Source organism: Alosa sapidissima, chromosome 21, assembly GCF_018492685.1.
Source record: "Alosa sapidissima isolate fAloSap1 chromosome 21, fAloSap1.pri, whole genome shotgun sequence".
Taxonomy (NCBI): domain Eukaryota; kingdom Metazoa; phylum Chordata; class Actinopteri; order Clupeiformes; family Clupeidae; genus Alosa; species Alosa sapidissima.
In genome coordinates this window covers 22,938,650-22,966,149 of record NC_055977.1, presented here as the reverse complement: position 1 = coordinate 22,966,149, position 27,500 = coordinate 22,938,650, and the positions used below count along the sequence as shown (strand labels likewise).

Here is a 27,500-nt window from a genome sequence, read left to right as displayed (position 1 = left end):
AGAGAGAGAGAGAGAGAAAGAGAGAAAGAGGGAGAGAGAGAGAGAATGGAGAAGTATGTGGAAGCCAGCTCAATACATCTGTGTCGGGTGGTAAATTATTGAACAAAAACAGTTCAGAGCAATTTCAGGCTCATTCATATTTTAGCACTGATAGAATGCAGCAGGGGTCCTGGTAATCAGAATGGATTCCTAACCTTTCAGCCAGACAACACCCTGCTGGCCAGCAAATAATGACAGAAAAGAGCATTACCTTTGTTCCTGTACAGCTCAGACAAGGTTTGGCTTGCTTGAACCATTCGTGCACATACAGTGTATCTATATTCATCTTAAATGTCAGCTTGGTGATTGTTTTATTTGCTTGACATACTGGACGAATATTGTAGTGGAGTGCTCCAAGAAATCCAAAATGGTCTGATTCAACACTTTATATCACTTGCATTATGACAAAAGAGCAACGTGTTAGACACAGGAATGTTTTGTTTGCCATTTCCTTACAAGTGGCCTGCATGGACATTAACACAGACGTTGTTGTTGGGCCTTTGAGGATGGCAGAGATTGCATGAGCTGGCGTGCTCATCAGGACATTCTCCCCCCGGCCATGCCCAGCGCTCCTAAAGTCCCGCTCACTCGAGTGGACGGGCGGCGGGAGGGGAAACGTCTGGCCTGTTTGCATTCAGGCGCTCCAGGCGAGGAGCTGCAACCGTGGGCACTGGACGGAGCTGGCAAACGCAACACTAATCAACCCTCTCTGTCTCCGAGGCGAAAAAAGGTTGACAGCTCGGGGTGGCTGAAGCCTCCTGGTGACACGTTATGTTTCGCTGCTCTGTCTCTCTCTCTCACACTGTTCAATTTATCTCTTCTTTTCTCTCTCAGTGTTACCGGTATTTCTGGCAGGAGCATTGAGTAGTCACTCTTCTATTTTCCTGGGATAGCACTACTAGCAGCAGATGTTTGAAGCGTGACACAGTCCTATTCCAATTGATTGTTTGGTCCACTGTACACTGGTTTACAACAATGCTACTAAACAGTATTTTGCAGTAATTGAATAATGTTGAATTGTATAAAATGCTGCTAACCAGTACTTCACAATAATCTTACAATGTTACATTATAGTTAAAGGTGATTAAGTCATACTTAACAACAAATGTGCATTGTTACAGTACATACTGTGTAAATACCCACAATATTGTCAATAGAATGTCTGAAATACAAATGTTGATGCATATCTTACCGACACATGTGGGTAAGGAGTCGTTCCACTGTGCGAGGGTGTCGGGCACTGCTTCACAGCGGATGGCTGAGGAGCCGTGGAGGGTGTAGCCAGGGTTACACTCAAATGTCACCGACGCACCCACAGCAAAGTCGTTCCCGATGCGCTTGCCGAAGCGTGGCTCGGGTACTGAGCTGCACTGGGTGGCACTTGTGCGTGGCACCGCTGAGGACAAAGTTTTAGAGGATGACAAAAGGTGTTGAAAATCCTACACCTAATTGGACAGTCCTGAAACTACACCCCGCTACACACACACACACACACACACAAAGCAATTCAAAGTACTTTACACATCTTGAAGAGTAACATTCAGAGAGACCAGCTCAGTTTTCCATATGCTGATGTGGTCAATTGTGTCAATTACAGCACACAGGTGCAAGAGAATAAGAATAAGACCCTTCTGGTAGCAGCAAAACGTTTAAGATATTTGACTGTTTTTGCTAGTGGATGTTTTGTACTGTCTGTGATTAGATCAAACACCTGACTGAAACTTCCCTAAAATACTGTATTATTTAAAACGTGATGACTTGGCTGCTTAAAAACAATTTGTAATTACTTTACTGAATCATACTGCAGATTTGGTTTCTTCAATATGGCTTCACCATCACAGCAAAAGCACTGTGGACTACACCAAACTCAAGAGATCTGCTATTTATTTTCGGAATAGCTCTGGAGACACAATTAGAGCAAGTTGATAATTCATTCAATTCACAGTTTTACAGTCTTATAGTGTTCTGCTTCAGTGATGCTACCCAATAAGAAAACAAATCTGGACACACTCTCCAAATGCTTGAGAGCCACACTGGACTATTAGCCAAAGTGTGTGACTGCCATCATCCTTGTTTCCAACATGTTTGCTGCTGCGAGGCGCCCATAACCATAATTTGAGCCTGCGAGCAGCCATTACTTCAGCGCTTTTCATTTGGCTTAGCCGACAGGAGAGACTCGGAAAAAAAGGACTCCATAGTGTTGTTGTGCGAGAGCAATTTGCCTCAGCCTTGGCTGGCTGCAATCTCTGCGTTTTGGTGACACATCTTTGGTTTGATAGCTGTTCAGAGAGGGCTAAAGACTAGTGTTAATTTCGTCAGACAAGACGAGAGGAAATATGTTAGTCAACGACCTTTTTTTTCATGACTAAGACGAGACGATGACGAGACGGCAGTCCTGAAACACTGACTAAGACTATCTTAAGATGCATTATTGTTGACGAAAAAAGACGAGACTAAAATGTTTTGCATGAAATAAAAACTAAGATAAAATCTCTCTTCATTTTCGTCTACAAGACAGAATATCTAGCTGTTACGTTTTCAAAATATTCCGAATGAGTTCAACATTTTACATTACATTTACATTACATTACATTTAGCAGACACTTTTTGACCAAAGTGACTTACATATGTCAGCTATATTACAAGGGATCACATTGTCCCCGGAGCAACTTGGGGTTAAGTGCCTTGCTCAAGGGCACAACGGTGGAAGCCGGGAATTGAACCGACAACTTTCAGGCTACTGCACGCTAGCCCAGCTCCTTAACCACTACACTACCACCGCCCACATTTGAACAAATAAAAATAATTATCCCAGAAAGTCCCAGAAAAATGACTTGAATATAAGTTAGTTAGTTATTAACAATTCATTGATAAACTTTTAGAATACTTTGAGCACTGATGCAGTCAGCATAGCCTCATTGCATTTTTTGCAGATAGGCCTACATTTCATTCCGTTTTTGATGGCAAACGCGAAACAGCGCCAAAACAACCACCAGTGGACAAAAAGAGTATTACATGTGTACTGTTAAGACTCGCCATAGAGAATGAATGGGGGAAATTGCGGAGGTTATAGTTTGACGATGTCGTACTCTCGTGCGGGCCGGTTGCTATATACCACGGACATGTTTTGGGGGGCCACCCAAAATGAGGTGGCGGGCCGTATCCGGCCCGCGGGCCGTAGTTTGGGGACCACTGAATTAGACTGATGATGCAAAGTCTGCTAGCAAGTAAGCTAATATGGAAAGTTCGCTAGCAAGTTAGCTATGGCTAAGATGGAGAGTCTGTTTGGGGAATGTGTTGTGTTTGGGCGCATATCGCCATCTAGCGAGGCGGAGTAAAACATTAATACTTTGGCCTATGACAGTGTTTCTCAAACTTTTTCAGTTTCAGAACCACTTAACTAACCCTAGCTAAAAAAAAAAAAAAAAAAGATTAGACCTACTTCAACAGTAGCCTATAATTAGTCAACACAATAGGCCTACTACGAATATGACAGTGGTCCAGTCAAATATTTTACTGTCTATGGTCAAATCCCAGACGAGCTATAACTGTAGCTCGACTTACCTGTGCATGTAAACGTACTGACTGACAAAAAATCAGAATGAGTAATTATAACAGACGAGTAGCCCTGTGGACACACAATATTGTTGGAAAATTGAGATGTGTGAAACACTATTTGACTTAAATGGTAAACAGAAATAATTTGATATAAAAAAAGACTAAAATGTGTTGACTAAAACTGACTAAGACTAAGATACCTTTAGTTTTCTTTTGACTAAAACTAGACTAAAATGACGAGACTTTTAGTCGACTAAAACTTGACTAACAAAAATGATATTTGAATGACTAAGACTAAGACTAAATTAAAAATAGGTGACAAAATTAACATTTTCACTGCATCACGAAACTCGATGAATGAGTCATTCATCGAGTTTCGTGATGCAGTGAAAATGTGCGTTTAAAATGGACATGAGAAGCTCGCTCACGCTCAGTGGCTTTCATCCATTGAAAATACATAAATCACACGAGGGTCTAATGCTGAGATTGCGGTGTACAACCTTGAGAAACACGAAGCACACTTTAAAAACTAATGAATGATAAAGCACATTGAGTCTCTCTCTCCCCCTCTCTCTCTCTCTCTCTCTCTCTCTCTCTCTCTCTAACAGTGTCAATGCATTTAAGTGGTTAAGAGCTGTACAAAATGGCAGCCCCATCCCTTCTCTGTGCTTCACAATGGAGGTGCAGCTGGTTAGGCTTAACACTGGCCTCCAGTCCTTCAGCTTCTGTAAAGATGCACGAATCAGGCGAAGGCGTCGGGAGACTGGCGTTTAGGGAGCTTTGCACACGCAACTCAACTCGGCCGGCTAGCGGAGACGAGGGGGGTTTTGGCACATTTTCAAAACAGTGCCACACTGCGGGACGTTGACACTTCCTACCCGCATGGTCCCGACAGACTACTTTGAGGAGATTTAGAGAGGAACTCATGGTACTTTTCCCCCACTCACTCTCTCTCTCTCTCTCTGCAGAGTTATAAGAAGCTTGATCATTTCTTTTTTTATTTATTTATTTTTCTGGGGGAAAAAAGAAGAAAACCATTTCCCTGGATATTTGAAACATTTGCTGAGCAGAACATCATCATGCGTCGGATAGTGCTGAACTGACGGGTTTTCAGCTGGTAAGCATCGTCAACAGATAGCTGACAAGAAAAGCTCTACCAAACCTCTGGGGTGGGGGCTGGTAGACTGAAAAGAAAATTGTGGATTGCTTTTACAAATGTCTAGAACATTCTGAACCAGCTGAACTACTCTTCTGTGTTTTGTCAACTATCTCTTCAACTATTGCTTACAGTAATTACATTTGCATCTTTCTACGCACAGAAACCCCAGTTAGACATTAGTTACACATTACCCAAGTGATCAACAGACCTATACTGAACTATGTAGCATACCAATAAAGAGCTGTGAATGTTCTGCCGTTTTAATGTTCACATTTATTTACAGGGTTCCTACACATTTTAGCTGGGTCATTTTTAGTTGTATCTTAGTTGTATCATAGTTGTACAGTATCTTGACGATGGGGACTGACAGTTTAGCTACATAACAGTAGGTTATTAGTTATTAAGTGATTAGTACTGCAAATGCAATAGTCTGGAAACACAAATATTTCTCCATACCCTTGTTTCTTTTTTCCATACTTATCCAGACCTGGAAATTACTAAAATCAAATTCCATACTTTTCCAGGTTTTCCATATTGCGTAGGAACCCTGTATTTACTAATACTTCATATCATCAGCTTTATTAAGGGGGTTCTCTGCCTGACACTTAGACTGGTACTCTTAAGACTGGTACTGTGCTGATGGCAGCTAGTGGTCCACAGGCATACCTTGGTAGACGAAGTGAAATCCCTTGGCTGTCTCTGGGCCCACGGTGGTGAACTTGATGGTGATCTGGTTCCCTGTGCTCAAAGGAAGAGACTCCCCTAGAGCCGGAGAGAAAACACAAAGAAAGAAAGAAAGAGACGCATGACATCATTGTTTCATGGATGTTGTGATGCTGATGTTGGAGTTTTTTTTTTCTCTCTCTCTCGTGGACCCCTGCTCCTTTCGTGCTGCCCGAACCACTTAGGATCACACATTGGTGTCCACTGGACGAGAAGGCTCTTGGTACCCCGTGGCTTTGATCTGCCCCTACTCCTTGTGTTTTTGCTCTCGTCTCTTTAGCCTTTTCATGGGCAAATTCAATCAAGTGCTTGCGTTTGCGCAGGATATGAAGAAGCGTGAGGGGTAGAGGCTTTGATAAGGGCCGCCTGTCTCTCTATTGATCGCTCACCAACCCCCGTTTCACCCCACTCTCGGATCCTCTCCATCTCTCGCTCTAACAGCTTTTCATCCGCACTCGTCTTCCTGCTCGCTCTCTGGGCCTGGTTAAGAGTGGTCCTAATGATGAGGTGCACTCTGGGAAGGGTGTAATTTTCCTGTCATTTAACTTTCTCTCCCTCCCTTTATCACACACACACACACACACACACACACACAGATGATACAGCATCTGCCTTAAGCATTGTAGAGGCCTTTGTGGAAGCAAAATCGTTGTTAAAATTTTGGAAATGTTTATCTGTCCCTTCCATCAGAGAGGGGCGTTACATCTGAGGGAGGTCATCTTAGGTGCCTGCTTCTCTAAAGACCAAGTCAGAGCTCTATTGCCAAAGACCTGTGATTACAGTAAGTGTCCAGATGGACTTCTGCCAGTCCCCTTGAAGCTACAAAAGATATGAGGAGGCACATTTTAATGTCCATGCTTGTGTCTGTGTTTGCAAATACACTGTGTGTGATGTCTGCTCTCATGCCCCTTGCAGAGTCCCTCACTGGAGGGGATTAAACGCCATGGGGATCAAAGGGCGGGGTGCTACATACAGTATGGCTTCTAGCTGCAGGGGCTTAAGAGCCTCAGGGAGTCTGGAGTGACTTTTACATGACAGAAAAATGCAACCAGTTGGTCCAAGTCTTGTCTTGTATATGCATGCATGTGCATGTGTATGTGTGTATGTTTAGAGTGTTATAGTGTGTGTGTGTGTGTGTGAGTCTGTGTAAGTTTCTGTGTGCACCTGAGAGTGTGTGTGAGTGTAGTATTTGTGAGTGTTTGTGATTAATTGTGGTTAATTGTGATTAATAGTCTACATGTTTACATCAAAGATCCTTGATTACTAACTTTACATGTATGTGCATCTATATATGTGAAAACAATGTGTGTGTGTGTGTGTGTGTGTGTGTGTGTGTGTGTGTGTGTGTGTGTGTGTGTGGGTGTGTGTCCATCGATCTATATGTGGGATGGCAAGGTTTACCTGAGTGCGAGCCTGACAGTGAGGAGAGCAGAGGAGACTGCTGAGTGGGTCCGTCGTAGATGTCCACCACGTCATTGAGGGAGGTTTGGAACAACACAAACTGTCCAAACAGGACTGCAACAAGAGAGACACAAACACAAAAAAAAAGAACAAGAGTGAGAAGAAGTGTGGAAAACAGCATTAATTATTAAGATCTCGCATGGGAGGCGCAAGCTTTCCGGGCAGGAAAAACACAACACCGGCACAGTCCAGCTTTTATAGAGACAACAACAGTCCGTCCCTGAGCTAGGCCGGTGACATCTTCTTGCTCAGAAGTGCTTGTGGAGAAGTGCTTGTGGCATTGCTTATTTCCCAATGGTGGCCAGAGTTGCCTGGTTTCAGAGCTCCCAAATGGCAAAAACTGAAACAGAAGACACGTCCTGGTGGACTAAGGTTGTTTTGTAAACCAGCGCTCCCCTTAATTCTTCTTATGCGCCATGTGAGCGGGAACGCGCCTTTCTAATTTGCTAATAGTGTTACACAAGTACATCATTATTCTTCATTAGATCAGTGCGCTTAAGAAAGTGCACAAAAGGACTCCCCAAGGCAATAAGACTGTATGTTTATTTAAAATCATTTAATTGGCTACCTCACAGAACAGCATCCCCCTCTGTCTCTATCTTCCCCCTCTCTCTCTATTTCTCTCTCTCTCTATCTATCTCCCTGCTGTTCACTTGCTCTCTCTCTCTCTCTTTTAGAGGGCGGCAGTGGCGTACTGGGCTTGTATCCTTCTGTACCGTCTCATGCACAGACGAAGCCTCATTTGCCATCCACCGCTTTGATCGTGTCATTTTAAAGTCGGACACAATCATTACTATGCTGCTAATTAGCATTACAAACATTCTTTGCCCTGAATGACTGAGCGGGAAGTAGTTTATCTATCGAAAAAAGAGAAGAAAAAGAAAAACTTGCATGAGTTTAGTCAGAGAGAGGGAGGGAAGGAAAGTCAAAGATATCTGAACTGCCTGAGCAATTTCGTATTCTTCCTTGTTTCCATGGAAACAGAAGAAAACATCCCACACACTACAGAAAAAGGCTAACAGCCTGTAGATAAAGTTTTTTTCAATATGTAAAGGTCAACATTTGCTGGTCAATGATGGTCTCCTCTCACATGTAACGAAAGTGTGTGTGTGTGTGTGTGTGTCTGTGTATGTGTATGTGTATGTGTATGTGTGTGTGTGTGTGTGTGTGTGTGTGTGTGTGTGTGTGTGTGTGTGTGTGTGAGAGAGAGTGCGGCCTAATAAGGACAAGTGATTGCCCCAACAGGTCCAGTGTGCTGATCTGATTTTATTGTGCCACGAGCTGCCCGGCACCACTGGTTTTCACAGCAGGTACGTTGGGGCATTAGGAATCTGTTAGAGATGCTAATGAAATGACACGAGGCTCGAGGCACGATGGCGGGCTACATATGCTTGCCGTCGCCACGTCCTAATTAAGCAGGGAAAAAGAGCTACCTGCTGTCCTCGGCCGAAGGTGTGTAATAATTATTACTGGATCACACACACACACACACACACATACAAACGCTCACAAATGCAAACAAAAAACACGACACCACATGACACAACACACTACTGGTCCCACACACACCTCAAAGGGGGCTATCAGACTTAAGGGCCGCAAACACAGCATGCTTCCCTCACCCTCCGACTTTGGAGAAGACAGGAGGACGAAACAGGCTAGGAATCCTTCCTACCCCTGTTTGGGCTGCAATTAGAGCTCTTTCTGGATGTGAAAAAAGGGCTATTGACTCACAGGGGTGAAGTCAATTGAGCGCTGTGAATGCAACTTTAATGAGATATAATCAAATGCGTATTAGCCACAAAAGAAAAAGAAAATACATGACGAGCCCCGCAGGACGCAACTGCGCTGAGACCAGAAGTAGTCTGGGCTCAAATATGATACCTGTTTCATGATACCTGTTTCATTACCTGTTCTCAAGACAAGCTCACTCTTTTTGGTCTCGCCCCAGATGTCCAAACGCGGAGGCACACTTGTGCTGAACTTTACAAAACTGCACCTGAATGCTTAGTTCTGGGGAACAAAATGTTCTCATGAATACATTTCGGAATATGCAGGGGAAATTAAACAAAGCACGGATGCACAAGCTTCACACAGGAGCAAACTGTTGCTCCTTTCATATCTTTGCTTAGCCAGCTAGAGAGAGAGGGGAAGGGGGGGGGGGGGGGGGGGGGCAAGGGTGCCCAGCACTGCTCAACTCATTAGTGGTCGTCCACTAAAACAAACCGACCCATCCAAACATGAGCTTTGTTTGTTCAAACATTAAAATACTTTTTTTGTGCCACTGCTGTCACATTCTCCAGTGTAATGCTTTAGTGCAGTGTCACCGTAGGCAATGTGAAATACCAGCGTACTCTTGCAGTTCAAAAAAAAAAAGAAGAAGAGGAGGGGGAAAAAAGGAGGGAAAAGGGCAAGGGGATTTGCAACGCTCCCTTCGCCTGAGCCGTGTTTGGCAAAAATCAGGCTCCAGCCCATCATGCGGCTGACTGCGACAGTGCTCTCTGGCTGGCTGCATATATTAAACTTTCAAAAAGATCACGAACGAGCGCGAGCAACAGTCAACTTCTCACCATGGGGATGCTTTTCTTTTCCAGGGCTGGGAGCTGGCAAGGTGACTGAGAGAGGAGGCCACGGCAGAGGTGAACTATACAGTATAGTCTCTTCATCACTTTCATTGCTACACGCTCTCGTGTTGGCAAGCAAGAGAGCCCTACTCATTTGGGCTGGCAGGAAAAGTCTGCAATACAGTACAGTACATTCACGGGCGACTATGTGAGCCTTTTTATCCCTGGCAAACACAGCCACTTGGAAAACTCAGATTCCCAGCATACACGTGCGTCGCCCCGGCACTGTGGTGTTTTTAATTCCTTTTTTTTTTCTCTTTCAAATATTTATCGGTTCCTTTTATTTGGCTCACTTTGCTGTGAGGATAAATCTCAATAGGCTTGCATGTGAAGTCTGGTCCTTTCAAGGACACGAGGGAGTGCAAGTGCACTGTTTCCTCTTTTACATTTTGATGCACGTGTTAACATATAAATACGTATACTCTATAGGCATTCAGACTTTCCAACATGATGATGCGAAAGGAAACTCTCAACATCCCTATAGCATCAAATATACACCGACATACGGTAGCCTATACAAAAATGTATTTCATTCATTTTCCTAAACCCCCTACCTGCCCTACAAACACACACACACACACACATACACACACACACAACATAAGAACCGATATAAAGTATATAGACAGGCAAACACAATCTTTACTTCATTCAGATACCTACACATGGTCATACACCCCCAATGCCACAAAACGCACACACATATCCACAGGAATACAAACATAGAAACACAAACACACACACACACACACAAATATAAAAAAATATATTTACAAGAGTGAGTTCATACGTTGAGGAAACACACAGTATTGTGATGAATTCACACGCATTAAAAACCTTCCATGCAACAAAACAGCCACATCTTCCAACCCCACCTCCCCTCTCTCTCCATGGCTGCCCTGCCGTCACGCCCACACAGGGAGTGAAACACCTGCACCTTCAGCAGGTAAGTAAGCAGACAGACAGGCAGTGACGTGGTCCGACTCCTCTACAGAGAGAGAGAGAGAGAGAGAGAGAGAGAGAGAGAGAGAGAGAGAGAGAGAGAGATATGCAGCCCCATACGAGATTGCCCACTCATGTGTGAGTCTCACACTTAACACGTTTTGACAGATGCTTACTGGGTTATATGGAAATGAGGCCATAGATTAATTCAGGCCCGTTTGGAGGGTTGCGGGTGTGGGGGAACATTTTGCAGGAGAGAGATGGAAAAAGAGGGAGACGGAAAGATTGAACGATTTTTTCCCCTCTCCTTCCTAAAAAGAGTTCCTGCTGGCTGTCTCTCTGTTTCATAGCAGCAAGCTGCAGCCGCATGTGACTGCTGCTTTATCCTGATCAGGCAGAAACGGACGCACAAACAGACACACACGCACAAACACACACACACACACACACACATGCGCACACACACACACACACACACACACACGTATACCTTGCTTTACACCTTTGTGACAGCTCACCAAGATGAATGAGGAGCCAGCTCTGAGAGTGTTAGCTAGCGTTAAGAAGGGAGGGCTGTGCGCGCGCGTGTGTGTGTGTGTGTGTGTGTGTGTGTCGATGACGTCATTGCTCACTGCAGCAGGAGCCCGATGCCAGCCTAATCTGCAATGTGTGCTGGAATGGCAGACGGGGGCCGCCTCTATCTCTGCCCGCCTGCCCGCCTTGTGTTTGTCTCTCAGGGCATCACGGCTGCGTGTGCTCCTCATGCCCCTGCTGGCCCCGGGCCCCTGGGCCCCCTAGCCTCACACTGCCAGTCAGGGAGGTGACGGATTGATGCTGATGACTTTTGCCGTGGAGGTCTATGGCTTGAAAGGAGTGCCGAGTCGGCCCCCGCCATTTAGTTTGCTCATCATTACAGAGAACTGCTGCACTGGGTTAATGGACTGAATGGTTTGCAAATGCAAACGGTACGGAAGGGCTAACTGCTAACGTCTCGTGAGATAAACAGCAAACTGAAAACTTTGCACACACTGGACAGCCTCTTGAAAACATTTACGAATATGAGAGTTGTATGCAAAGCACGTAAATTATACACAGTAGCTTGTGATAATTAGCTTGTATTAATATATGTAAGTATATTTGTATGCTTGTAGCTTGTATCAATTAGCAGAACATCCCACATTACATTCTAAACTGAATTTCCAAAGAGCCATTACTAATAAAAACTGTTGTCTTCTCGATGCTTCCTAGCTGTGGACAACCATCTAAGTGAGTTAGCATAAGTGAGCTGTACAGTATGTAAATGTGAAATTCAAAATATATAGCTTAAGCTTTACCATAGCTAGCCATCGTAAATATCTGAGAAACAGCCGTGTCTGAGCACAGTGTCATGCCACAGTATATGAAGTATTCATGGAAATCATGAGAGATGTGAAAAGTGCAATATATATATGGGGTCCGCAGAGGATGTCGAGGATGCTATTCATGGGAAGCCATGCACAAAAGGCAACTACTCCAAACACACAGACCTGGTCACTGGGTGGCCCCTGTGGTCCTGCAAGGGTGAGGAGGCTTTTCGTGCTTCTGGTCCTGGTCCTAAGCTGCACATGTGGCGTCCCATACGGTACAAAATCTCACCACATTTTGATGGACATCTTTCTCGGTTTTTCTTTGTGAGACTGAAACTCGCGGGAGCGGTTAGCAGGTTTGCTTGTTTACCCCTGACTCTCCCACTCTCTCTCTCTCTCTTTCTCTCTGCAATGGTTAATATCTCCAGAAGGCAAGCGCCCGGCGAGAATGAACCTGTCACACGATAAAGGCAGATGTCAGGCCCACGCACCACATGTCAAATAGACAGTGCACACAGCACATAGGGAAGGGTGGCATCCTTCAACAGCTTTAAAGAACATACAGAGAGAGATAGCGAAAGAGAAAAGTGAGAGAGAGGGGGGAGAGAGAGAAAGAGATGGAGAAGGAGAGATGGAGAGAGGAAGGAGAGAGAAGAACAAGACAGAGAGACTGAGTTGGAGAGATAGTGTGAGAACAATGAAAGAGACTGACAGACTGAGAGAAAAGGAGAGAAGGAGAGAGTGACAGGGTGAAAGAACACAAGATAAAAAGAGGTAAGAGAGAGTGACAGTGCTAGAGGACAGGACAGGCAGCCATAAAATACTGAATGGGAGAGAGAAAAGTCCAAAAGACTACCTTGCTACCGCCACGCTCTGTCCCATGTTTTCAGATGACCGCCTCAGGAAAGGACACTAATCAAAGGAAGACCGCAAATACCGTAACCATAGTCTTTTTATTGTAATCTCCTTTTGAAGCAATTTATGTTTTGCTTTTCTGTAATTACCACAAATATCAGAGAGAAAAAGAGAGAGAGAGAGAGAGAGAGAGAGAGAGAGAGAGAGAGAGAGAGAGAGAGAGAGAGAGAGAGAACAGCTCGACTGTCACATCCGTGCTTTAATGCTGCTGCATGGAGCACACACTGTGTGTGTGTGTTGACACCTCAGGCCAAGCCACACTGTCCTCGCTCAGCCGTTTCCATGGAAATGAGCGCTGCGCTCGGTCCTGGCTCGGGCTCCACGGAGCACGCAGGTGTGACCGGCTGGTTACTGAAATCTGCTGGACACAGGGTGTGGGGAACTGAGCCTCCATTAGACACGAGCCAGACACACACACACACACACACACACACACATCACACGCACACACATCACACGCACACACATCACACACACACACACATCACACAACACACACACATCACACGCACACACATCACACACACACACACACATCACACAACACACACACACACTGGGGAAGTGTTGCAGGCACAAACTCTTGCTTTATGTCCTCCCTCCCCAGAGACCCAGCGGATCCAGATCCCATTGCTTTATTCTCTCGCTCGGACGCACTGGAAACGGGGCTGTGGGGCGCACTGAGGCGAGGGCCTCACCAAGGTCATGACCACGATGCTTCTGGGTAGCCAGGGATGTTGGGGGCAGGGGGGGGTCTCTCCCTCCCTCCCACAGGGAGCTCTCTGTGGATGGACTCCGAGCTCAGTGAGGCCAGTCTGGACCTTCGTCTGGAACACATCAGTCCTCATTCCTCCCTCCTCATTCCTCCCTCCCATTCCTACGTTGGGCATCCACACTGCAATCCCACACCTCCCTTTACTGAGTATCTCTCTTTGTTTCTTATTTTTCTTATGCTTTTTCGCTGAGGGACTTGGTGGATTCACAGCCCCACAGGAGAAAAAAAAGAAGAAAGGCAAGTGAAATGAAAAGAAAAGAAAGACAGAGAGAGAGAGAGATAGAGAGAAAGTTTTCGTGTGTGTGTGTGTGTGTGTGTGCACCTGACACCCTCGCTTAGCCATGAGTCAGCCTGCCAAATGGAAAACAGTCATCTCTGTCCATTTCCCTCTCTGCCAATATAATGGCTGTCCTAATTACTGGTCTCAGGGAGCCATTCGCTCAACTATTGCGGCACGGCAGCCAGATAGGAGACAGCAAACACCCACTCTAAAAATAAGTACAGCACTTATATGACATTTTTTTAAGAGATCATAGGAACATACAGTCTGTCAGAGGCCAGAAAATTATGCCATCCACTCAAGTTTTTCTTATTCACATAGAACTAAGACATGTGGTTAATCTGTAAGACATCCACAATTTCTGCTTCTAATAAGCACCATTAACTATACAGTAATTGGTGGTCATCACATAGTGCACATGACATGAAGCATCCTTAAATACTCCTCCTCATACAACCCTGGCAGAATCTGACATTTGCCTTTGCAGCCTTCACACACGGCACACTATAGGCAGCGTCCGCAGAGATAATGCCACATGTTCAGCCATATAACAGACAACGGTCCTAAGGCCACATGTGTCTGTTGGGGTCTCAATAATTAATGGTTACTGTACATCTCCCCCATAAGTCACATGTGGTTCCCTGCAGGCATAAATCACATCTTGTCAAATATTGCCGGGGTGCCATGGTCGAACGCTTATGAGCGTGGGGAAATGTCACATTTTGTTTACGTTACGTGCTGTGCTGGTTTAGATTGCCCGTTTGTGTGTGTGTGTGTGTATGTGTGTGAGAGAGAGAGAGAGAGAGAGAGAGAGAGAGAGAGAGAGAGAGAGAGAGAGAGAGAGAGAGAGAGAGAGAAAGAGAGTCCTCTGCTTTCTCACCACATGGTGGGGACAGAGGAATCAAGCACAAATAAAGAGATGAGGGAGGGAGGGAGAGAAGGAGAGGGAGAGAAAAAGAGAGGGAGGGAGAGAGGGAGGGAGGGAGGGAGAGAGAGAAGGAGAGAGGGAGAGGGAGAGAGAGAGAGAAGAAGAGAGGGAGGGAGAGAGGGAGGGAGAGAGAGAAGGAGAGAGGGAGGGAGAGAGAGAAGAAGAGAGGGAGAGAGAGAGGGAGAGAGAAGGAGAGAGGGAGGGAGAGAGGGAGAGAGAGAGGGAGGAAGAAAGGGAGAGATAAGGAGAATACATGATCAAGACAAAGAGTGAAGGGCACACATGTGGGGGTGGTGAGAGGGTAAAAAAACAGAAAGTCCTACAGAGCACTGAAGACAGAGACATACAGCTCTGTGTACACTTCACAAGGCCTGGCAGCCTGGGCACATACGCCAGCATGAGATAGGACAAGTAAACAGAGACACAGAGAAACAGAAAGAAAGCAACACACACACACACACACACAGACCAGACAACACAACACAACACAACACAACACAACACAACACAACACAACACAACACAACACAACACAACACAACACAACACAACACAACACAACACAACACAACACAACACACACACACAGATGTGGTAAGATGAGACAGAAAGGAGAATGGACCGCAAGAGAGAAAGAGGGAGAGAACGGACAAAAGACAAAGAGAGGAGAGAGGGCTGAAGAGGGAAAGAGGGAGTGAGTGCAGGGTTTGAGAATGAAACAGAGACACACACAAATAAAGTAAAATAAGAGGCAGAAAGAGAAAAGCAGGCTCATAAAGAATGAGAGAGAGGGAGAGAGAGAGGGAGGGAGAGTCAGCATTGTGCAGCAGCCTGCATTAAAGCCCAGTCATGATGTGTGTGTGTGTTGCTGTGTGTGTTGCTGTGTGTGTTGCTGTGTGTTGCATGGCGCTGGGGAGCAGGGTGACTGTTTGAGGAGTCTCTGGCTCGGCCCACTCTCATCCCCACATTAGCATTCCACCCATCTGTGGGATTTGGATGAGCACGCTAAACCCAACGCTTCGCCCCAACCCAGAGTTGGTACGCACCATGGGGGGTTCCTCTCTCCCTCTCTCTCTTTCCCTCCCTCCCTCTCTCTTTCCCTCCCTCTCTCTCTCTCTCTGTGAGTCAAGTGCTCGGAGATGGACAGCATGTCAACAGCTATTCACCTTCCCTTTTTTGTGGAAAGGGGTCCAACTGGCACCTCTGTTGCCTCTCCTTTTCCGAGGGAGATCACAATCCTCTCGTTCCCGACAGCTCTGCAAACACACGCACGCACGCAAACACACACGCACGCACGCAAACACACACACACACACACACACACACACTCTCCTCACCCTTATACCCCATCTCATCCCTGCTAAGCCATACGCCTGAACACTGTCCACGACAGCCCAATGACAAAACACTTATCCGGCTCTGTTTCGTCATGTAAGCAACTTGACTTATAGCGAGTGCCACGCTCAACCCCCTCTGTTGTCATTTGGGGTGCCAGTAGGTTGCCATGGATGAGCACCAAAGCCCAAAGAGTGGAATGGCATGTTGGGATGTGGGTACAGGCTTGCTGGCTTCTGATTTAACAGTGCACCGGCTGGCTAGCATGATTTCATTTAACGTGTCCCTGTTTTTGCTTCGTAAAACGAGTCAATCTTCAAACACAACATACCCTTGCCCGATGCCCGACCTTTAAAAATCCTTACGTGTATGATGGTGGGTGATATGGTATGGAGTTTTGTATAAAATCCATACATTACAAAAAATGTATGTTAAAAAAAATAGCAAGAACGTCTTAAGGCTGCCAGCTCTTCGACGGCACTCTTTAGGAAACCACTGTGAAGAGCACAGCAATTCAAATCAAATCAAATCGCTTCCCTATTCATTTTTTGATTGCAGCTGTAACTAGGATCTTTGCCACGGGGTGAATCACTTTGAGCTCTTCTGGTTGACTAGAACCTGACTAGGCAGAAAAGACCCTGAGCTAAGCTTGACAAAAATGAACTCTGTGTGTTTGTGTGTGTGTGAGTGTGTGTGTGTGTGCCTGACTGTATGTGTGTGTGTCTGCTTATGTGTGTGTGTTTGTGCTCTGCTACTGTTGCCTTAGGTTGATGTTGGCATTGATGTGAAATTTGACCGGGAGTGTGGCATGCAGTGCCCCCCTATGTCCCCTCTCCTCATGTGAGTCGACAGAAGAGTGTGTGTGTGAGTGTGTGAGAGAGAATGTGTGAGTGTGTGAGTGTGTGTGTGTGAGTGTGTGTGTGTGTGTGTGTGTGTGTGTGTGTGTGTGTGTGGGTGTGTGTGTGTGGGTGTGTGTGTGTGTGTGGGTGTGTGTGTGTGTGGGTGGGGGCATCCCTTCACTGCACAGGGCTGCGTCAGACAGGGTTAAAATGGAGGATCTTTGGCTGCATGCTCTGAAAGCCTCCGCTAACCTCGGGCACCACGGTGGGTGATGCATGCTGGTTCCTCCCCAAAGGTCAGGGGTGAATATCAAGTCGGAGCAGGCTGCAAATATGGACTTTAACCCCCTGCCTTCCCCTAATGGCCACAAGCTGTCTTCCTCTCAGTGGGAGCATAACATTTACAACATTTCCAAGCATTTTTGGCACCCAAGACGAGGAGACAGTGGAAACAAACATATCTCCCAACCTTCCCATGTTTATTTCCTTACAGTAAACAGCAGTGACAAGGATATTGGCATAAGAGGCAGGCAGTCAAGCCAAACAGCAGCAATGGACCTGGAATGTCATAAAAAAAGCAAATATGTAACGCCGACTCAAGTAGGATTTGAGAGACGTTTTTCTTTCGAGTTGGATGACAATGTGGTTTTTTGACGCCATGCCACCTGCCAAGCTCGATGCTGGTGAAGGCTGACGGTCTGCCTCTTGGAGACAAAGACAGTGAAAGAGAGAGAGAGAGAGAGAGAAAGAAAGAGAGATAAAGAGAAAGAGAGAGAGAGAGAGAGAGAGAGAGAGAGAGAGAGAGAGAGAGAGAGAGAGAGAGAGAGAGAGAGAGAGATGCGGAGCCCTGTTAGTGCCGTACGTGTCAGAATGAGATGGACAGATCTGGAGAGGATTGGAAAAAAAAGTGAGAATGACTCCCACAGATGACTTTTCCCTATTCCGTCTGTGCCACACTTCGTGACTCCTTTGGGTTCATCTGAAAAGTTTTTTTTTTTTTTGTCGTCTTCAAATCGCGGGGCGGGTGAGTGTCATTTCCATGGTTACTGCGAGGGCCGGCGTGGAAGATCAAGCACACATTGTATCCCCGCACTCAACCTCCATCTCTCTCTCTCTGACTGGCAATAATGTGCTGGGAGTCAATAAATGTTCATTAAAAAAAACTCCCCCTCCCCGTTGATGATAGGCCAAGGCCAGAATAATGCATCACAAATAAGCCTGGCTAATGCAAATCCCTATCCTCTGGGTCCTGCTGTCTGGATGGGGCCACGGTGGTAATACATGGAGATCGCTAGCCAGGGCCAGAGGAGGAGAAGGAGGAGGAGGAGGAGGAGTAGTGGGAGTGCGAGTGGGAGGAGGAGGACTCCGAGGCAGAGCGACGACCGTGAGTCCCAGGCCAAACCGCCTCATCGTATCACGGCACAGTCGTCAGAGGCTGGGCTCGACACCACCGAGTCTTTATCCCCTGCACAACGGCGTGGAGGACAAAGGAACATACTACACACAGGGAAAGTTTTGGACTACAAAGAGGACATCAAAATAAAGTGAGCGGGGGGGGGGGGTAACGGAGGCATGCTGCGCTGAAATCGAACCGGCTGTCGGACGTGCATATGCTGGCTCTTTTGTGTCACAAGTGACCATATATGGCGGTTCAAATGCTTCCCCTGTGCGTGGAAGAGACCCACATTAAAAGGAGCAATAAAAAAAAGCTAATTCTACACGCTGATGACACTCTCTGGTCTCATGGTACCAAAGACGAACGGTCTCCAAATGGGCTTAAAAGGCGTTCAGCAAGGCACTCTCCACTCCAGCTAGACCCTGCCGGCTTAACTAATGAAAACCCACTGACATTTAAAAGCACAAAGTAATGGCTCCTCGGGACACAAACTTTCACAGCCAAAACAACAGCCAGCGCTGACTGCCGCGGGTAAGCAGATGGAGATTACATACAGTATGTTTAAAGCAATGAATTAAGCAATCAATGTCCGGGCCTTGATTAAACGTTCACCGTGGCGAGTGGCGAGGAGCGAGGAATTGCAACACCTAATTAACACACCAAAGCACCAAAGCAAAAATAAATGATTGGCGGGGGGGTTCAGTATGTGACTTTAACACATCATTCCAACCCTCTTTCCAACAAAGCCCTCCTTTGTTAAATACTCAAGAGTGTTTTAACACATCTTGTTTATTGTTTTTTATATTTGCGAAGTTGACTTTTGCAAGTATGTGCTCGGCATGTCGGAAAACACACAGAGCCTCAAGCCAAGTGAGAGAAAACACCCACTCACACTCTCACACACTCTCTCACACACACATACACATTCACATACTGTGTACAAATAGCTTGAGTAATTGCAATTTACCATCTGAGTGTTTGTAGCTTCTGTGCAATATTTAACAGTCAGACATCATTAAACATCTTGCTTTTTTCCCTTCCCGAGGAACCATGCACAGGTTTTTTTTGTTTTTTTCACTCCACAATCACTCCATGCACTGTCGGAGTGTGCCTCAGGCCAAGGAGTAGAAGGTGTGTGTGTGTGTGTGTGTGTGTGTGTGTGTGGTGGGGTTGGTGGATAGATGCGGGGTGTGCGTTGAGGAAGGGGTGGTGGTGGTGGTGGAGGGGTGCACTGAATAATTCATCTCCTCGACCAAACCTGTCATTGTCTGAAATATTGCTGCTATCATTCTTTGTGACAGAATAATGAAACATTAAAAAACGGCTGCAGAGCAGTGCATTTTTTAACAGCGTCTCCGCATCCCGGGGAAATTAATGTATGAATGGCGTGTGGGAGCCAGTTGGAGAGAGAACGAGAGCATGTGTGTGTGTGTGTGTGTGTGTGTGTGTATGTGTGTGTGTGATCGGGGGGGTTCTACCTGGTAGGCAGAGTAAGTGCTGTGGTGTTCCCAGTCATGGGAGACAAGGGGTGGAGTGGCGTTTTGGGCAGATTTGTACTGACTTTGGTGGCAGAGCGACTGGCTTGGCTCCCCAGGTGCTGTGACTAGGGCGAGTCTACTGTACGTGTCAGCGCTCGGCTGTGCTCGACGACTGAGATCTCAATCCCAGCTCTCACTGCTCTCATCCAGCCAGGAGGCAGCCATTGCTATCCTGGCATGATATCCTGTACTATGGACAGTACAGATAGACAGATTGATAGATTGTAGTCAGGTCAGTGGCATCTGCGGGTGCCATCCCAGCCTCTAGTTGAAGCTTGAGTGGAGTTAAAATGAAGTCCACAAATTCTGCATCATAACTTCAACCTCTCTTTTACCTAAATTAAAAATGACCTAAAAATGACCTGAAATGACTATCTAAATGTTGATGCGAAACTATGACCTTTCTTGACAATGCAACATTAAAAAATGATTTTATGAGTGAGAGAATCTTCAATCAGTCGGGTACAGTGATATACTCAAAAGGAGGTCTTACAGGTACATGGTAACATCAGCGCAAGATGCCACATGTTTAATCAAGCCTGGATGGTGACAGGACAAACAGACACGCTGCTTGCAAATAGGCAGCCATTATGTGTTAAGGTCACATTCATCAGTGAGCGACTCCTCCCTAAATGCTTTCTGCTTTACACTTTCTGACCTTTACAGGTTAAATACTGCTGACTGATGCAGCAACGTGCCTGGCTCTAAACACATTTAAAAAATGTTTAGCATAAATCTTTCCGACATCTTTCACAGATAAAACATACTGATAGAAAAGACATAATTCAATTCAATATTTAAAATAAATAAGCTACTGCTCTAGAACACTTTAAGCACCAAAAGTGCTCAAGTGAATGTGAGTAGCGTACAGACTTTTCAAGACATTATCCAATAACTGGCGACCTTGGAGCAGACACAGCGTAACGGCAGCAAAGTTCAACTGTCAAAAAACCACAGTGAGCGAGCGCAACATAAATAAGTGAATCCCCGACTAAATAAATAAACCTCCCACATGAGTGACTGGCAGATGAGAGTTGCGCTGGGTTTTGGCCAGGGCGGTTTTCAGTTTTTATGAAAGTGCTTGTCTGATGAAATAGTAAATGACTTTCATGGGAAAGCATGGGGGGGGGGGGGTGTCAGCTTTTTAAAAGGCTGTTCCTAAGTTACATGGATGCTTCAAACCACCAGACCACACAGTCCATATTTAGCTAAGTGTTGGTGTTTGGTCTGTTTCTCTGAAAAATTAATAAATTACCAAGGAAATGCCAGGGGCCTTCTAGGTCGTAATTCATAACTATATCGAAAACTACAATAAAATAAGGGTTTGAGTTTAACAAATTGGAAATAGAAAGCACCTTTGACAGATGGATTACAAAATGGATTTCCGATATTCTGAAAAGTGGCTGGCAGCCTGGCACCTAGAGCGAAATACATGCCTTTTAGTTTGGGAAGTCGACCGGTTGTTGCCAAGGCTTTGTTCCGAGACACACTTTAAGCTCTTAATCACCGCCTGGAAATGCAGGCTGTGCAATATCAGGTTAAGGTGTATGGTAATGCTCAAGCTTTTCCCAGCTTGGGTCTTGCATCAAGAGGCTAAGTGACAGGATCTCCCACAGAGCAGCAGAATCTGACAGTCACTTATAGACACTGAGACCCCCCATGGGTGCACGCACACACACACACAGACACACACACAGGTGTGAAAATAGCACAACTACTGGATGGAGAACTGCAATTGGTCCATCACTCTAGGCATACTGTTGTACTGGGTATATGTGTGCACTTAGAGGAGTTTTACATTGTGATCTCAGGCTACTACTTCTACATATGTCCCTCTCTATGTTTCATTTGTTTGCATTTGTGAATAATATATCCATCATTCCATTGCAGTGTGTGTGTGTGTGTGTGTGTGTGTGTGTGTGTGTCTACATTACCTGTCTGTAAGTGTGTGGGCACGCTGTCTGTGGAGAGACACACAGAGAACACTGCTCATACTGATACTGACTGGGGTCAATCAAAGCTAATGGCAGAAAATGTGGCAGACCCACAAAGCCATCTAATACAATTGTTTATGTGTATATCCATGTAAGCCATTACCTGTGATGGAAATTCAATGAAATTACTGAACTGTGGCTTCACTTCGCTATAACATACCGAGCATTGGTCTTTTGCAAAATAAATACATTTTGCTCTTTCAAATCTATTTTTTGCCTGTATCGATGTTACAACGATGCATGTTGGCTCCCATGGGAGAAGTAAGCCTCCTGTGATAGAATGGATACTTCAATTATGCCACAGGCAACTTGGCTGTGTTCCATCACCCTTCATTTAATTGGACAGTCATCCAAGAGAGAAAAAAAGATCTCTCGGAACATACACTGGAAAATATACCCATTTTTATTTAGTAGGGGTCTTTGATGTTGCACCATACCTCAGAGTGATTCCTGCCTCAAACACAGGTTGACTAGAGTGACTCCTATTAAGAGTTAGGTGAGATTGATTGATTGATTGATTGATTGAAAGACACGTAAGCTCAGGGTTTTGTTGGGAGCAAGTCTCCGCCTTTCCCTCAGCTGTCAGCTTTTCACCTTTCCTGTGGCATAATCCTGTCTTCTCCCTCTCCTCATTAACCATTTCTTTTCCGCTACAGTTTAGGGTGCAAGTAGGCGCTGACAGTTTCGGGGGCTGTGGAAGAGAAGCAAATGCTTCGTTTGGGAGAGGCAGTGTGAAGACTGGCTAATGCCCAATATTAGTCCCTGAGAAGCCTGTTAAGCTCCCACAGCAAGGCCTGACACTGTGATGCTGAGTGAGTTCTTCATGCGAGAATTGGGTTTGGGGAAGCTGTGTGACGGGGAAGGGGAAGGTGGGGGGGTACCCCCCCCAAATCCCCTTTGAGCGAAAAGATATCAAAACAGCCTGACTCTCCTTGTCAGGGCTTTAGAGAACAAATGCCGCCCCCTTTTTAATGGGATATCTCGGGGCCTTTGGCGTGCGGCTAACTGTACGCTGGGAAGAGTGACAGGACTGGGTCGCGGGGATAGAGTTTTGGATCAGCGCTGGACGCGTAATCCCCTCACTCAATGCTCTCCATTAGCCCCTTAGTGTCTGGACAGGAAGCAGGAGGAGGAGGAGGAGGAGGAAGGGGAGGACAGGTGGGGGAAGAGAGAAAAAGAACAAATGCCCGAGTCTGTTACAATACTGGATACCACTCACCGAAGTGCTTTTGTTTCCTCACGTTTATCTCTGAGTAAAAAAGAGACGCACCTCTCTGACATGGATTTCCGATTTTAGATCAAGTTGAGAGGTTGAGAAAGGAACCAGTCAGATAACCAACATAGTAACATCTCCAGTAGTGGTCTCTTATGAGGCTGAACCACTGTACACAGATTTATCAGTACTGTTTTCCAGATTAGATTCAGAGAGCCATTCTCACATTGTATTTGCGTACAGTGTGCCGATCTCTTCAACAAAGAAGAAACTAACAGCCCAAATCAAGGAGTAAAATTGATAAACCCACCGCGACAGAAATCAGACAAATCACAAATGTAAGCACTCCACATTCAAAACGTACCTTTTGGAATCATGTTTGTGAGTGTATGTACAACTATACTATGTATCGGTATCCAATTTTCTAGTTTATTGTTTGAGGAAATGCTAGCTTATCTCCCTATGGAATGAGCACCTGCTGGGAAATTAGTTCTCAAGTCAGAGTACTCACCAAACTCCCTGGGCACAGAGATGGCGTACACGCAGCTGTGACCAGATGTGTAGTTCCGGGGGAAGTTGGGCGACAGAACAGTGCCCTCGTTACCAGTGGACCGACTCCCACAGGGGGCTAAGGACACACACACACACACACACACACACACACACACACACACACACACACACACACACACACACACACACACACACACACACACACACACACACACATGCAGGGAGCAAACGTTAGTCCTGATCTGATGTGGTAAGGAAATGAGGCCAGCTGTGAGAAGATAAGCAGGAGCTATGGCCCAGTAGCATTTACTTATTCTTACAAGCTACTTAGTAACGTGCGGTTTCTTTTTCAAAACTAATGAAATGACAGAAAAAAAAGACAGTTCAATATATTTTCTCTTAGCGCTGATGGTAAACTGCTGCCATTTTTAAACACTTTTATAGATCGCAGAAAATATTTATAAAGATGAACTCATGCTTTGTGATGTGCTTCAGGGTGTTTCCAGGATTAAATCTCATGTTGAACAAAAACTGGTTCTTATAAGTGTTTTGGAAATACAATTTAGTGAAAGACCAGAGATAATTTGTGTTGGGTCCATTAGTCCTGCTGGTTTGCTTTGGATAAAAACATCTGCTAAATACAATAACCATAATCATAAACATAGTCCCTGTGGCCATGAGTGTGTGTGTGTGTGTGTGTGTGTGTGTGTGTGTGTGTGTGTCTATGCATGTACCCTGGCAGCTGGGGAGCACTCTGTTCCAGCCGGGCCTGCCGTCGTCTCCCATGATGCAGGTGAGCGTGGAGTAGCCCTGCAGCACGTAGCCGGCCTCACAGTAGAACGTCACCGTTGAGCCCAGCTTGTAGTCGCTGCCCAGTCGCGTGCCGTTCATCACGTTGCCCGGGTCAAAGCAAGACTCCCGTAGCTTGGCTGGAACAGGGGGTAAAATAGAGCAGGGACGGCACATGATTACTGTCTGACCAGGACATCCTGGGACTATGTGACTCTCTCTCTCTTGCTGTCCTTTCTCCTTTCTATGTCATGTTACCACTGTGTGTGTGTGTGTGTCATGTTATCTGTGTGTGTGTGTATGTGTATATGTATGTGTCAGTCACCGTACTTAAGCAAGCAAGTGTATCTCGAGAATGTATAAAAGTCTGTGTCTGTGTCTGTGTCTGTGTCTGTGTCTGTGTCTGTGTCTGTGTCTGTGTCTGTGTCTGTGTCTGTGTCTGTGTCTGTGTCTGCCTGTGACAGCCACTATACTTAGGCAAGCAAGCTCTGCCAGCACCAAAAAGAGAAATCTACATATGACAGTGTGAGGGCTTATTTTGAAAGCAGCCTCGTGCCGACTCGACTCCTCTGCTCGTGGCTAGTCAAAGCAGGCTTCATTTCAAGCGCTTTGATATGATGTGATCAATGGACTCCAAGGGGTCCCAGGACGTCTGAGGAGGGCCTCGGCCCTGACACGGGGCGGAGTGGTAGCTGCTCGGTGCCATGGCAGCCCCCCCACCCCACCCCACCGTCAGCACGCTTTACCTTTGTACTCCAGATGGAAGCCGGTGTAGCTGACGGAGCCGTCGCTGCGGAACGCCAGGTACATGGTGTTGGAGCTGCTCTCGATGCGCTCGGGCAGCTTGCTGTCCTGGAAGCTGCCGATGAGCGGGCTGTTGCTGTCCGGCCCGTCGTAGATGTAGACAAAGTCGTAGTTGGGCTCGATGCTGAAGCTGCGGGAGGTGGATGGAAAGGGGGAGACAAAAAGATGGAGGGGGGTGGGGTTGGGGATTTGGAGGGAGGGAGGGAGGGAGGGAGAGGAGAGATCAAAGGAGAGGTGAACATCCAGGCAGATCAAAGGATCCCTCTAAAATAGCCCTGCCAATAAGCAGGGTGAGTCTTTCGAGGAAGTCACATGATGTCAGTTGACTCAGGAACAGTGTTCCTCGCTACCGGACTGGGCTGAACCATAGAATGTGATTTCTCACTCGCATACAAGACTGGAGACAAACCAAACGGCAATCCATTTTTAAGTTTATTTTATGTATTTAGAACCTCAGCGTCATACTATCACATGGTAAGTCTTGGAATGTTGGGGTCTGCTCTAATACATCAAATGTATATAGTTAGGTAGATATATTTTGTTTTATTGGTATTACTTGTTGTCTAACACTCTGTAAAGCGCCATGAAATTGAATTGAAATTGAACTTGTTACATTTTGACTCTTTTACACTATATATTTGGACCAATTGAGTGGATGTGATTCCAGACAGCTTAACAGTGGTGTTGACTTCTAGGATACCACAAGTGATGTAGAAAAAGACGCCAAGGAGTGTGTTTTCAGGAGCAGAAGTTTGCATGGCAGGTGACAGACTGTCAAAGTTCTCAACTAGTTGCAGAAAGTGAAATGTGACGGCAGATGCCAACGGTACATACTAATCCACGGAAGTCTTAGATCATCTCTGTCTCTCCCTTCTTCTCTCTGCCACACAGACTCACACACATATGCACACACACACACAGACAGACACACCTATGCACACATGTGCACACACACACGCCTCTTTCAGACCAAACACTGTCGGCCCCCTGCTGCTCAGTGCTCCTCCTTATCTGCACGGTAGGGGGACAGCACCAGTGCTCACGCACGAAGACACACATTATAAACACACACCACACACACACACACACACACACACACACACACACACACACTATAAATAACCCAGAGTGTAATTGCCGAGCTGCATGAAAAGAAAAGGATGTGGCAAACACTCTCTTTCTGAGCAGAAAAGCCCCTCCATCCTTCCACTACTTTCACCCCTCACCCTCACCCTCCGCCCCTTTCTGACATCTTTCTAGACCTACATATGAAATCCCATAAGCACTCACACCAACATACTCACATACGCACAAACACAGTCTCAACCACCAAGCCTCCTATCTGACACTCTGCCATGTATTGGTTGCCCACACCTCCAAGTGGGTGTATGTGGATAAACATCCACACCTCTTCAGCAACACTAGCAGCAGCAGCGGCAGGAATAACCATACAGAGAATGGTAGGGCTTCACCCTCAGTCATTAGCATGACTTAGCGCAAACGTGTATCTGATCTTACGCTTTCTTTTCAGTACTCGGAGGATGGACGCTAAAGTGAGATTGCAACACTTCACTGAACTCCGATCAGTCGCTAAAGGCTCACTGTGAGATAATGAAAATCCAAACATGGAAAGTGTCTTCGACACCACATTAAAAAGGTAATTAATTTTCCATAACCAGATGTGGTGTGTTTTTTTTTACTCCCTCTTTTGTACAGCCTCTAGAGCTGTCACTCACAACACAATTAGCTCGGTGGTAATTGGATCGGGGGCAAATAGATAATAGATAACAATGGGCAGAGATGGATGCCATTTGAATTGAATGGTGTTGCCAATATCATTGCCTCATTCACTATTGTTCTTCGGTTCTCTCTCTGGACATATTTCATAGTCATCCACCCCTCCACCCCTCCCGGTTCTTTTTCTTTTTTTAAGAGGAATAATGCCAGTAATGGACAGTGTAACAAAACTGTTCGGGATAGAAACTGAACAAAAGCATTCATTTGGAAGCTTGCTTGAATAGATCTCCAGTGTGTTTGTTTACGTTTTTTTTTTCTTTTCTTTTTTTCACAAGGACATTTTCCTATTAGCAGACAAAGCATTCAGACATTTAGGTCTCAGCACCGAAACAAAAGTCGCTGCTGGACGTCTGGATACGACACAAATAAGGGTTTCTGACTTGTAGCTCCGAGCTGACACTTATCAACTTTGATAACGAGGAATGTTCCACTTGCAGTGCGTGTGCCAGGGCTATTTGCAGCACTCAGTGTGGCTACACCCTCTGCGAGACAATTATAAACAGTGAAGTATCTTTGAAACACTTCCCCTACC

At 45.8% G+C, this 27,500-nt stretch overlaps 1 protein-coding gene across 1 annotated transcript in view; it reads right to left on the bottom strand.

The window, feature by feature from the left end:
* The window catches only part of csmd3b (CUB and Sushi multiple domains 3b), a 387,713-nt gene that overhangs the window by 92,710 nt on the left and 267,503 nt on the right, over positions 1-27,500 (bottom strand). Inside the window, 6 exon segments of the mRNA XM_042077517.1 lie at positions 1,232-1,435; positions 5,423-5,518; positions 6,881-6,994; positions 23,577-23,693; positions 24,313-24,507; positions 25,114-25,301. Coding sequence (XP_041933451.1) covers positions 1,232-1,435; positions 5,423-5,518; positions 6,881-6,994; positions 23,577-23,693; positions 24,313-24,507; positions 25,114-25,301 — 914 coding nt within the window.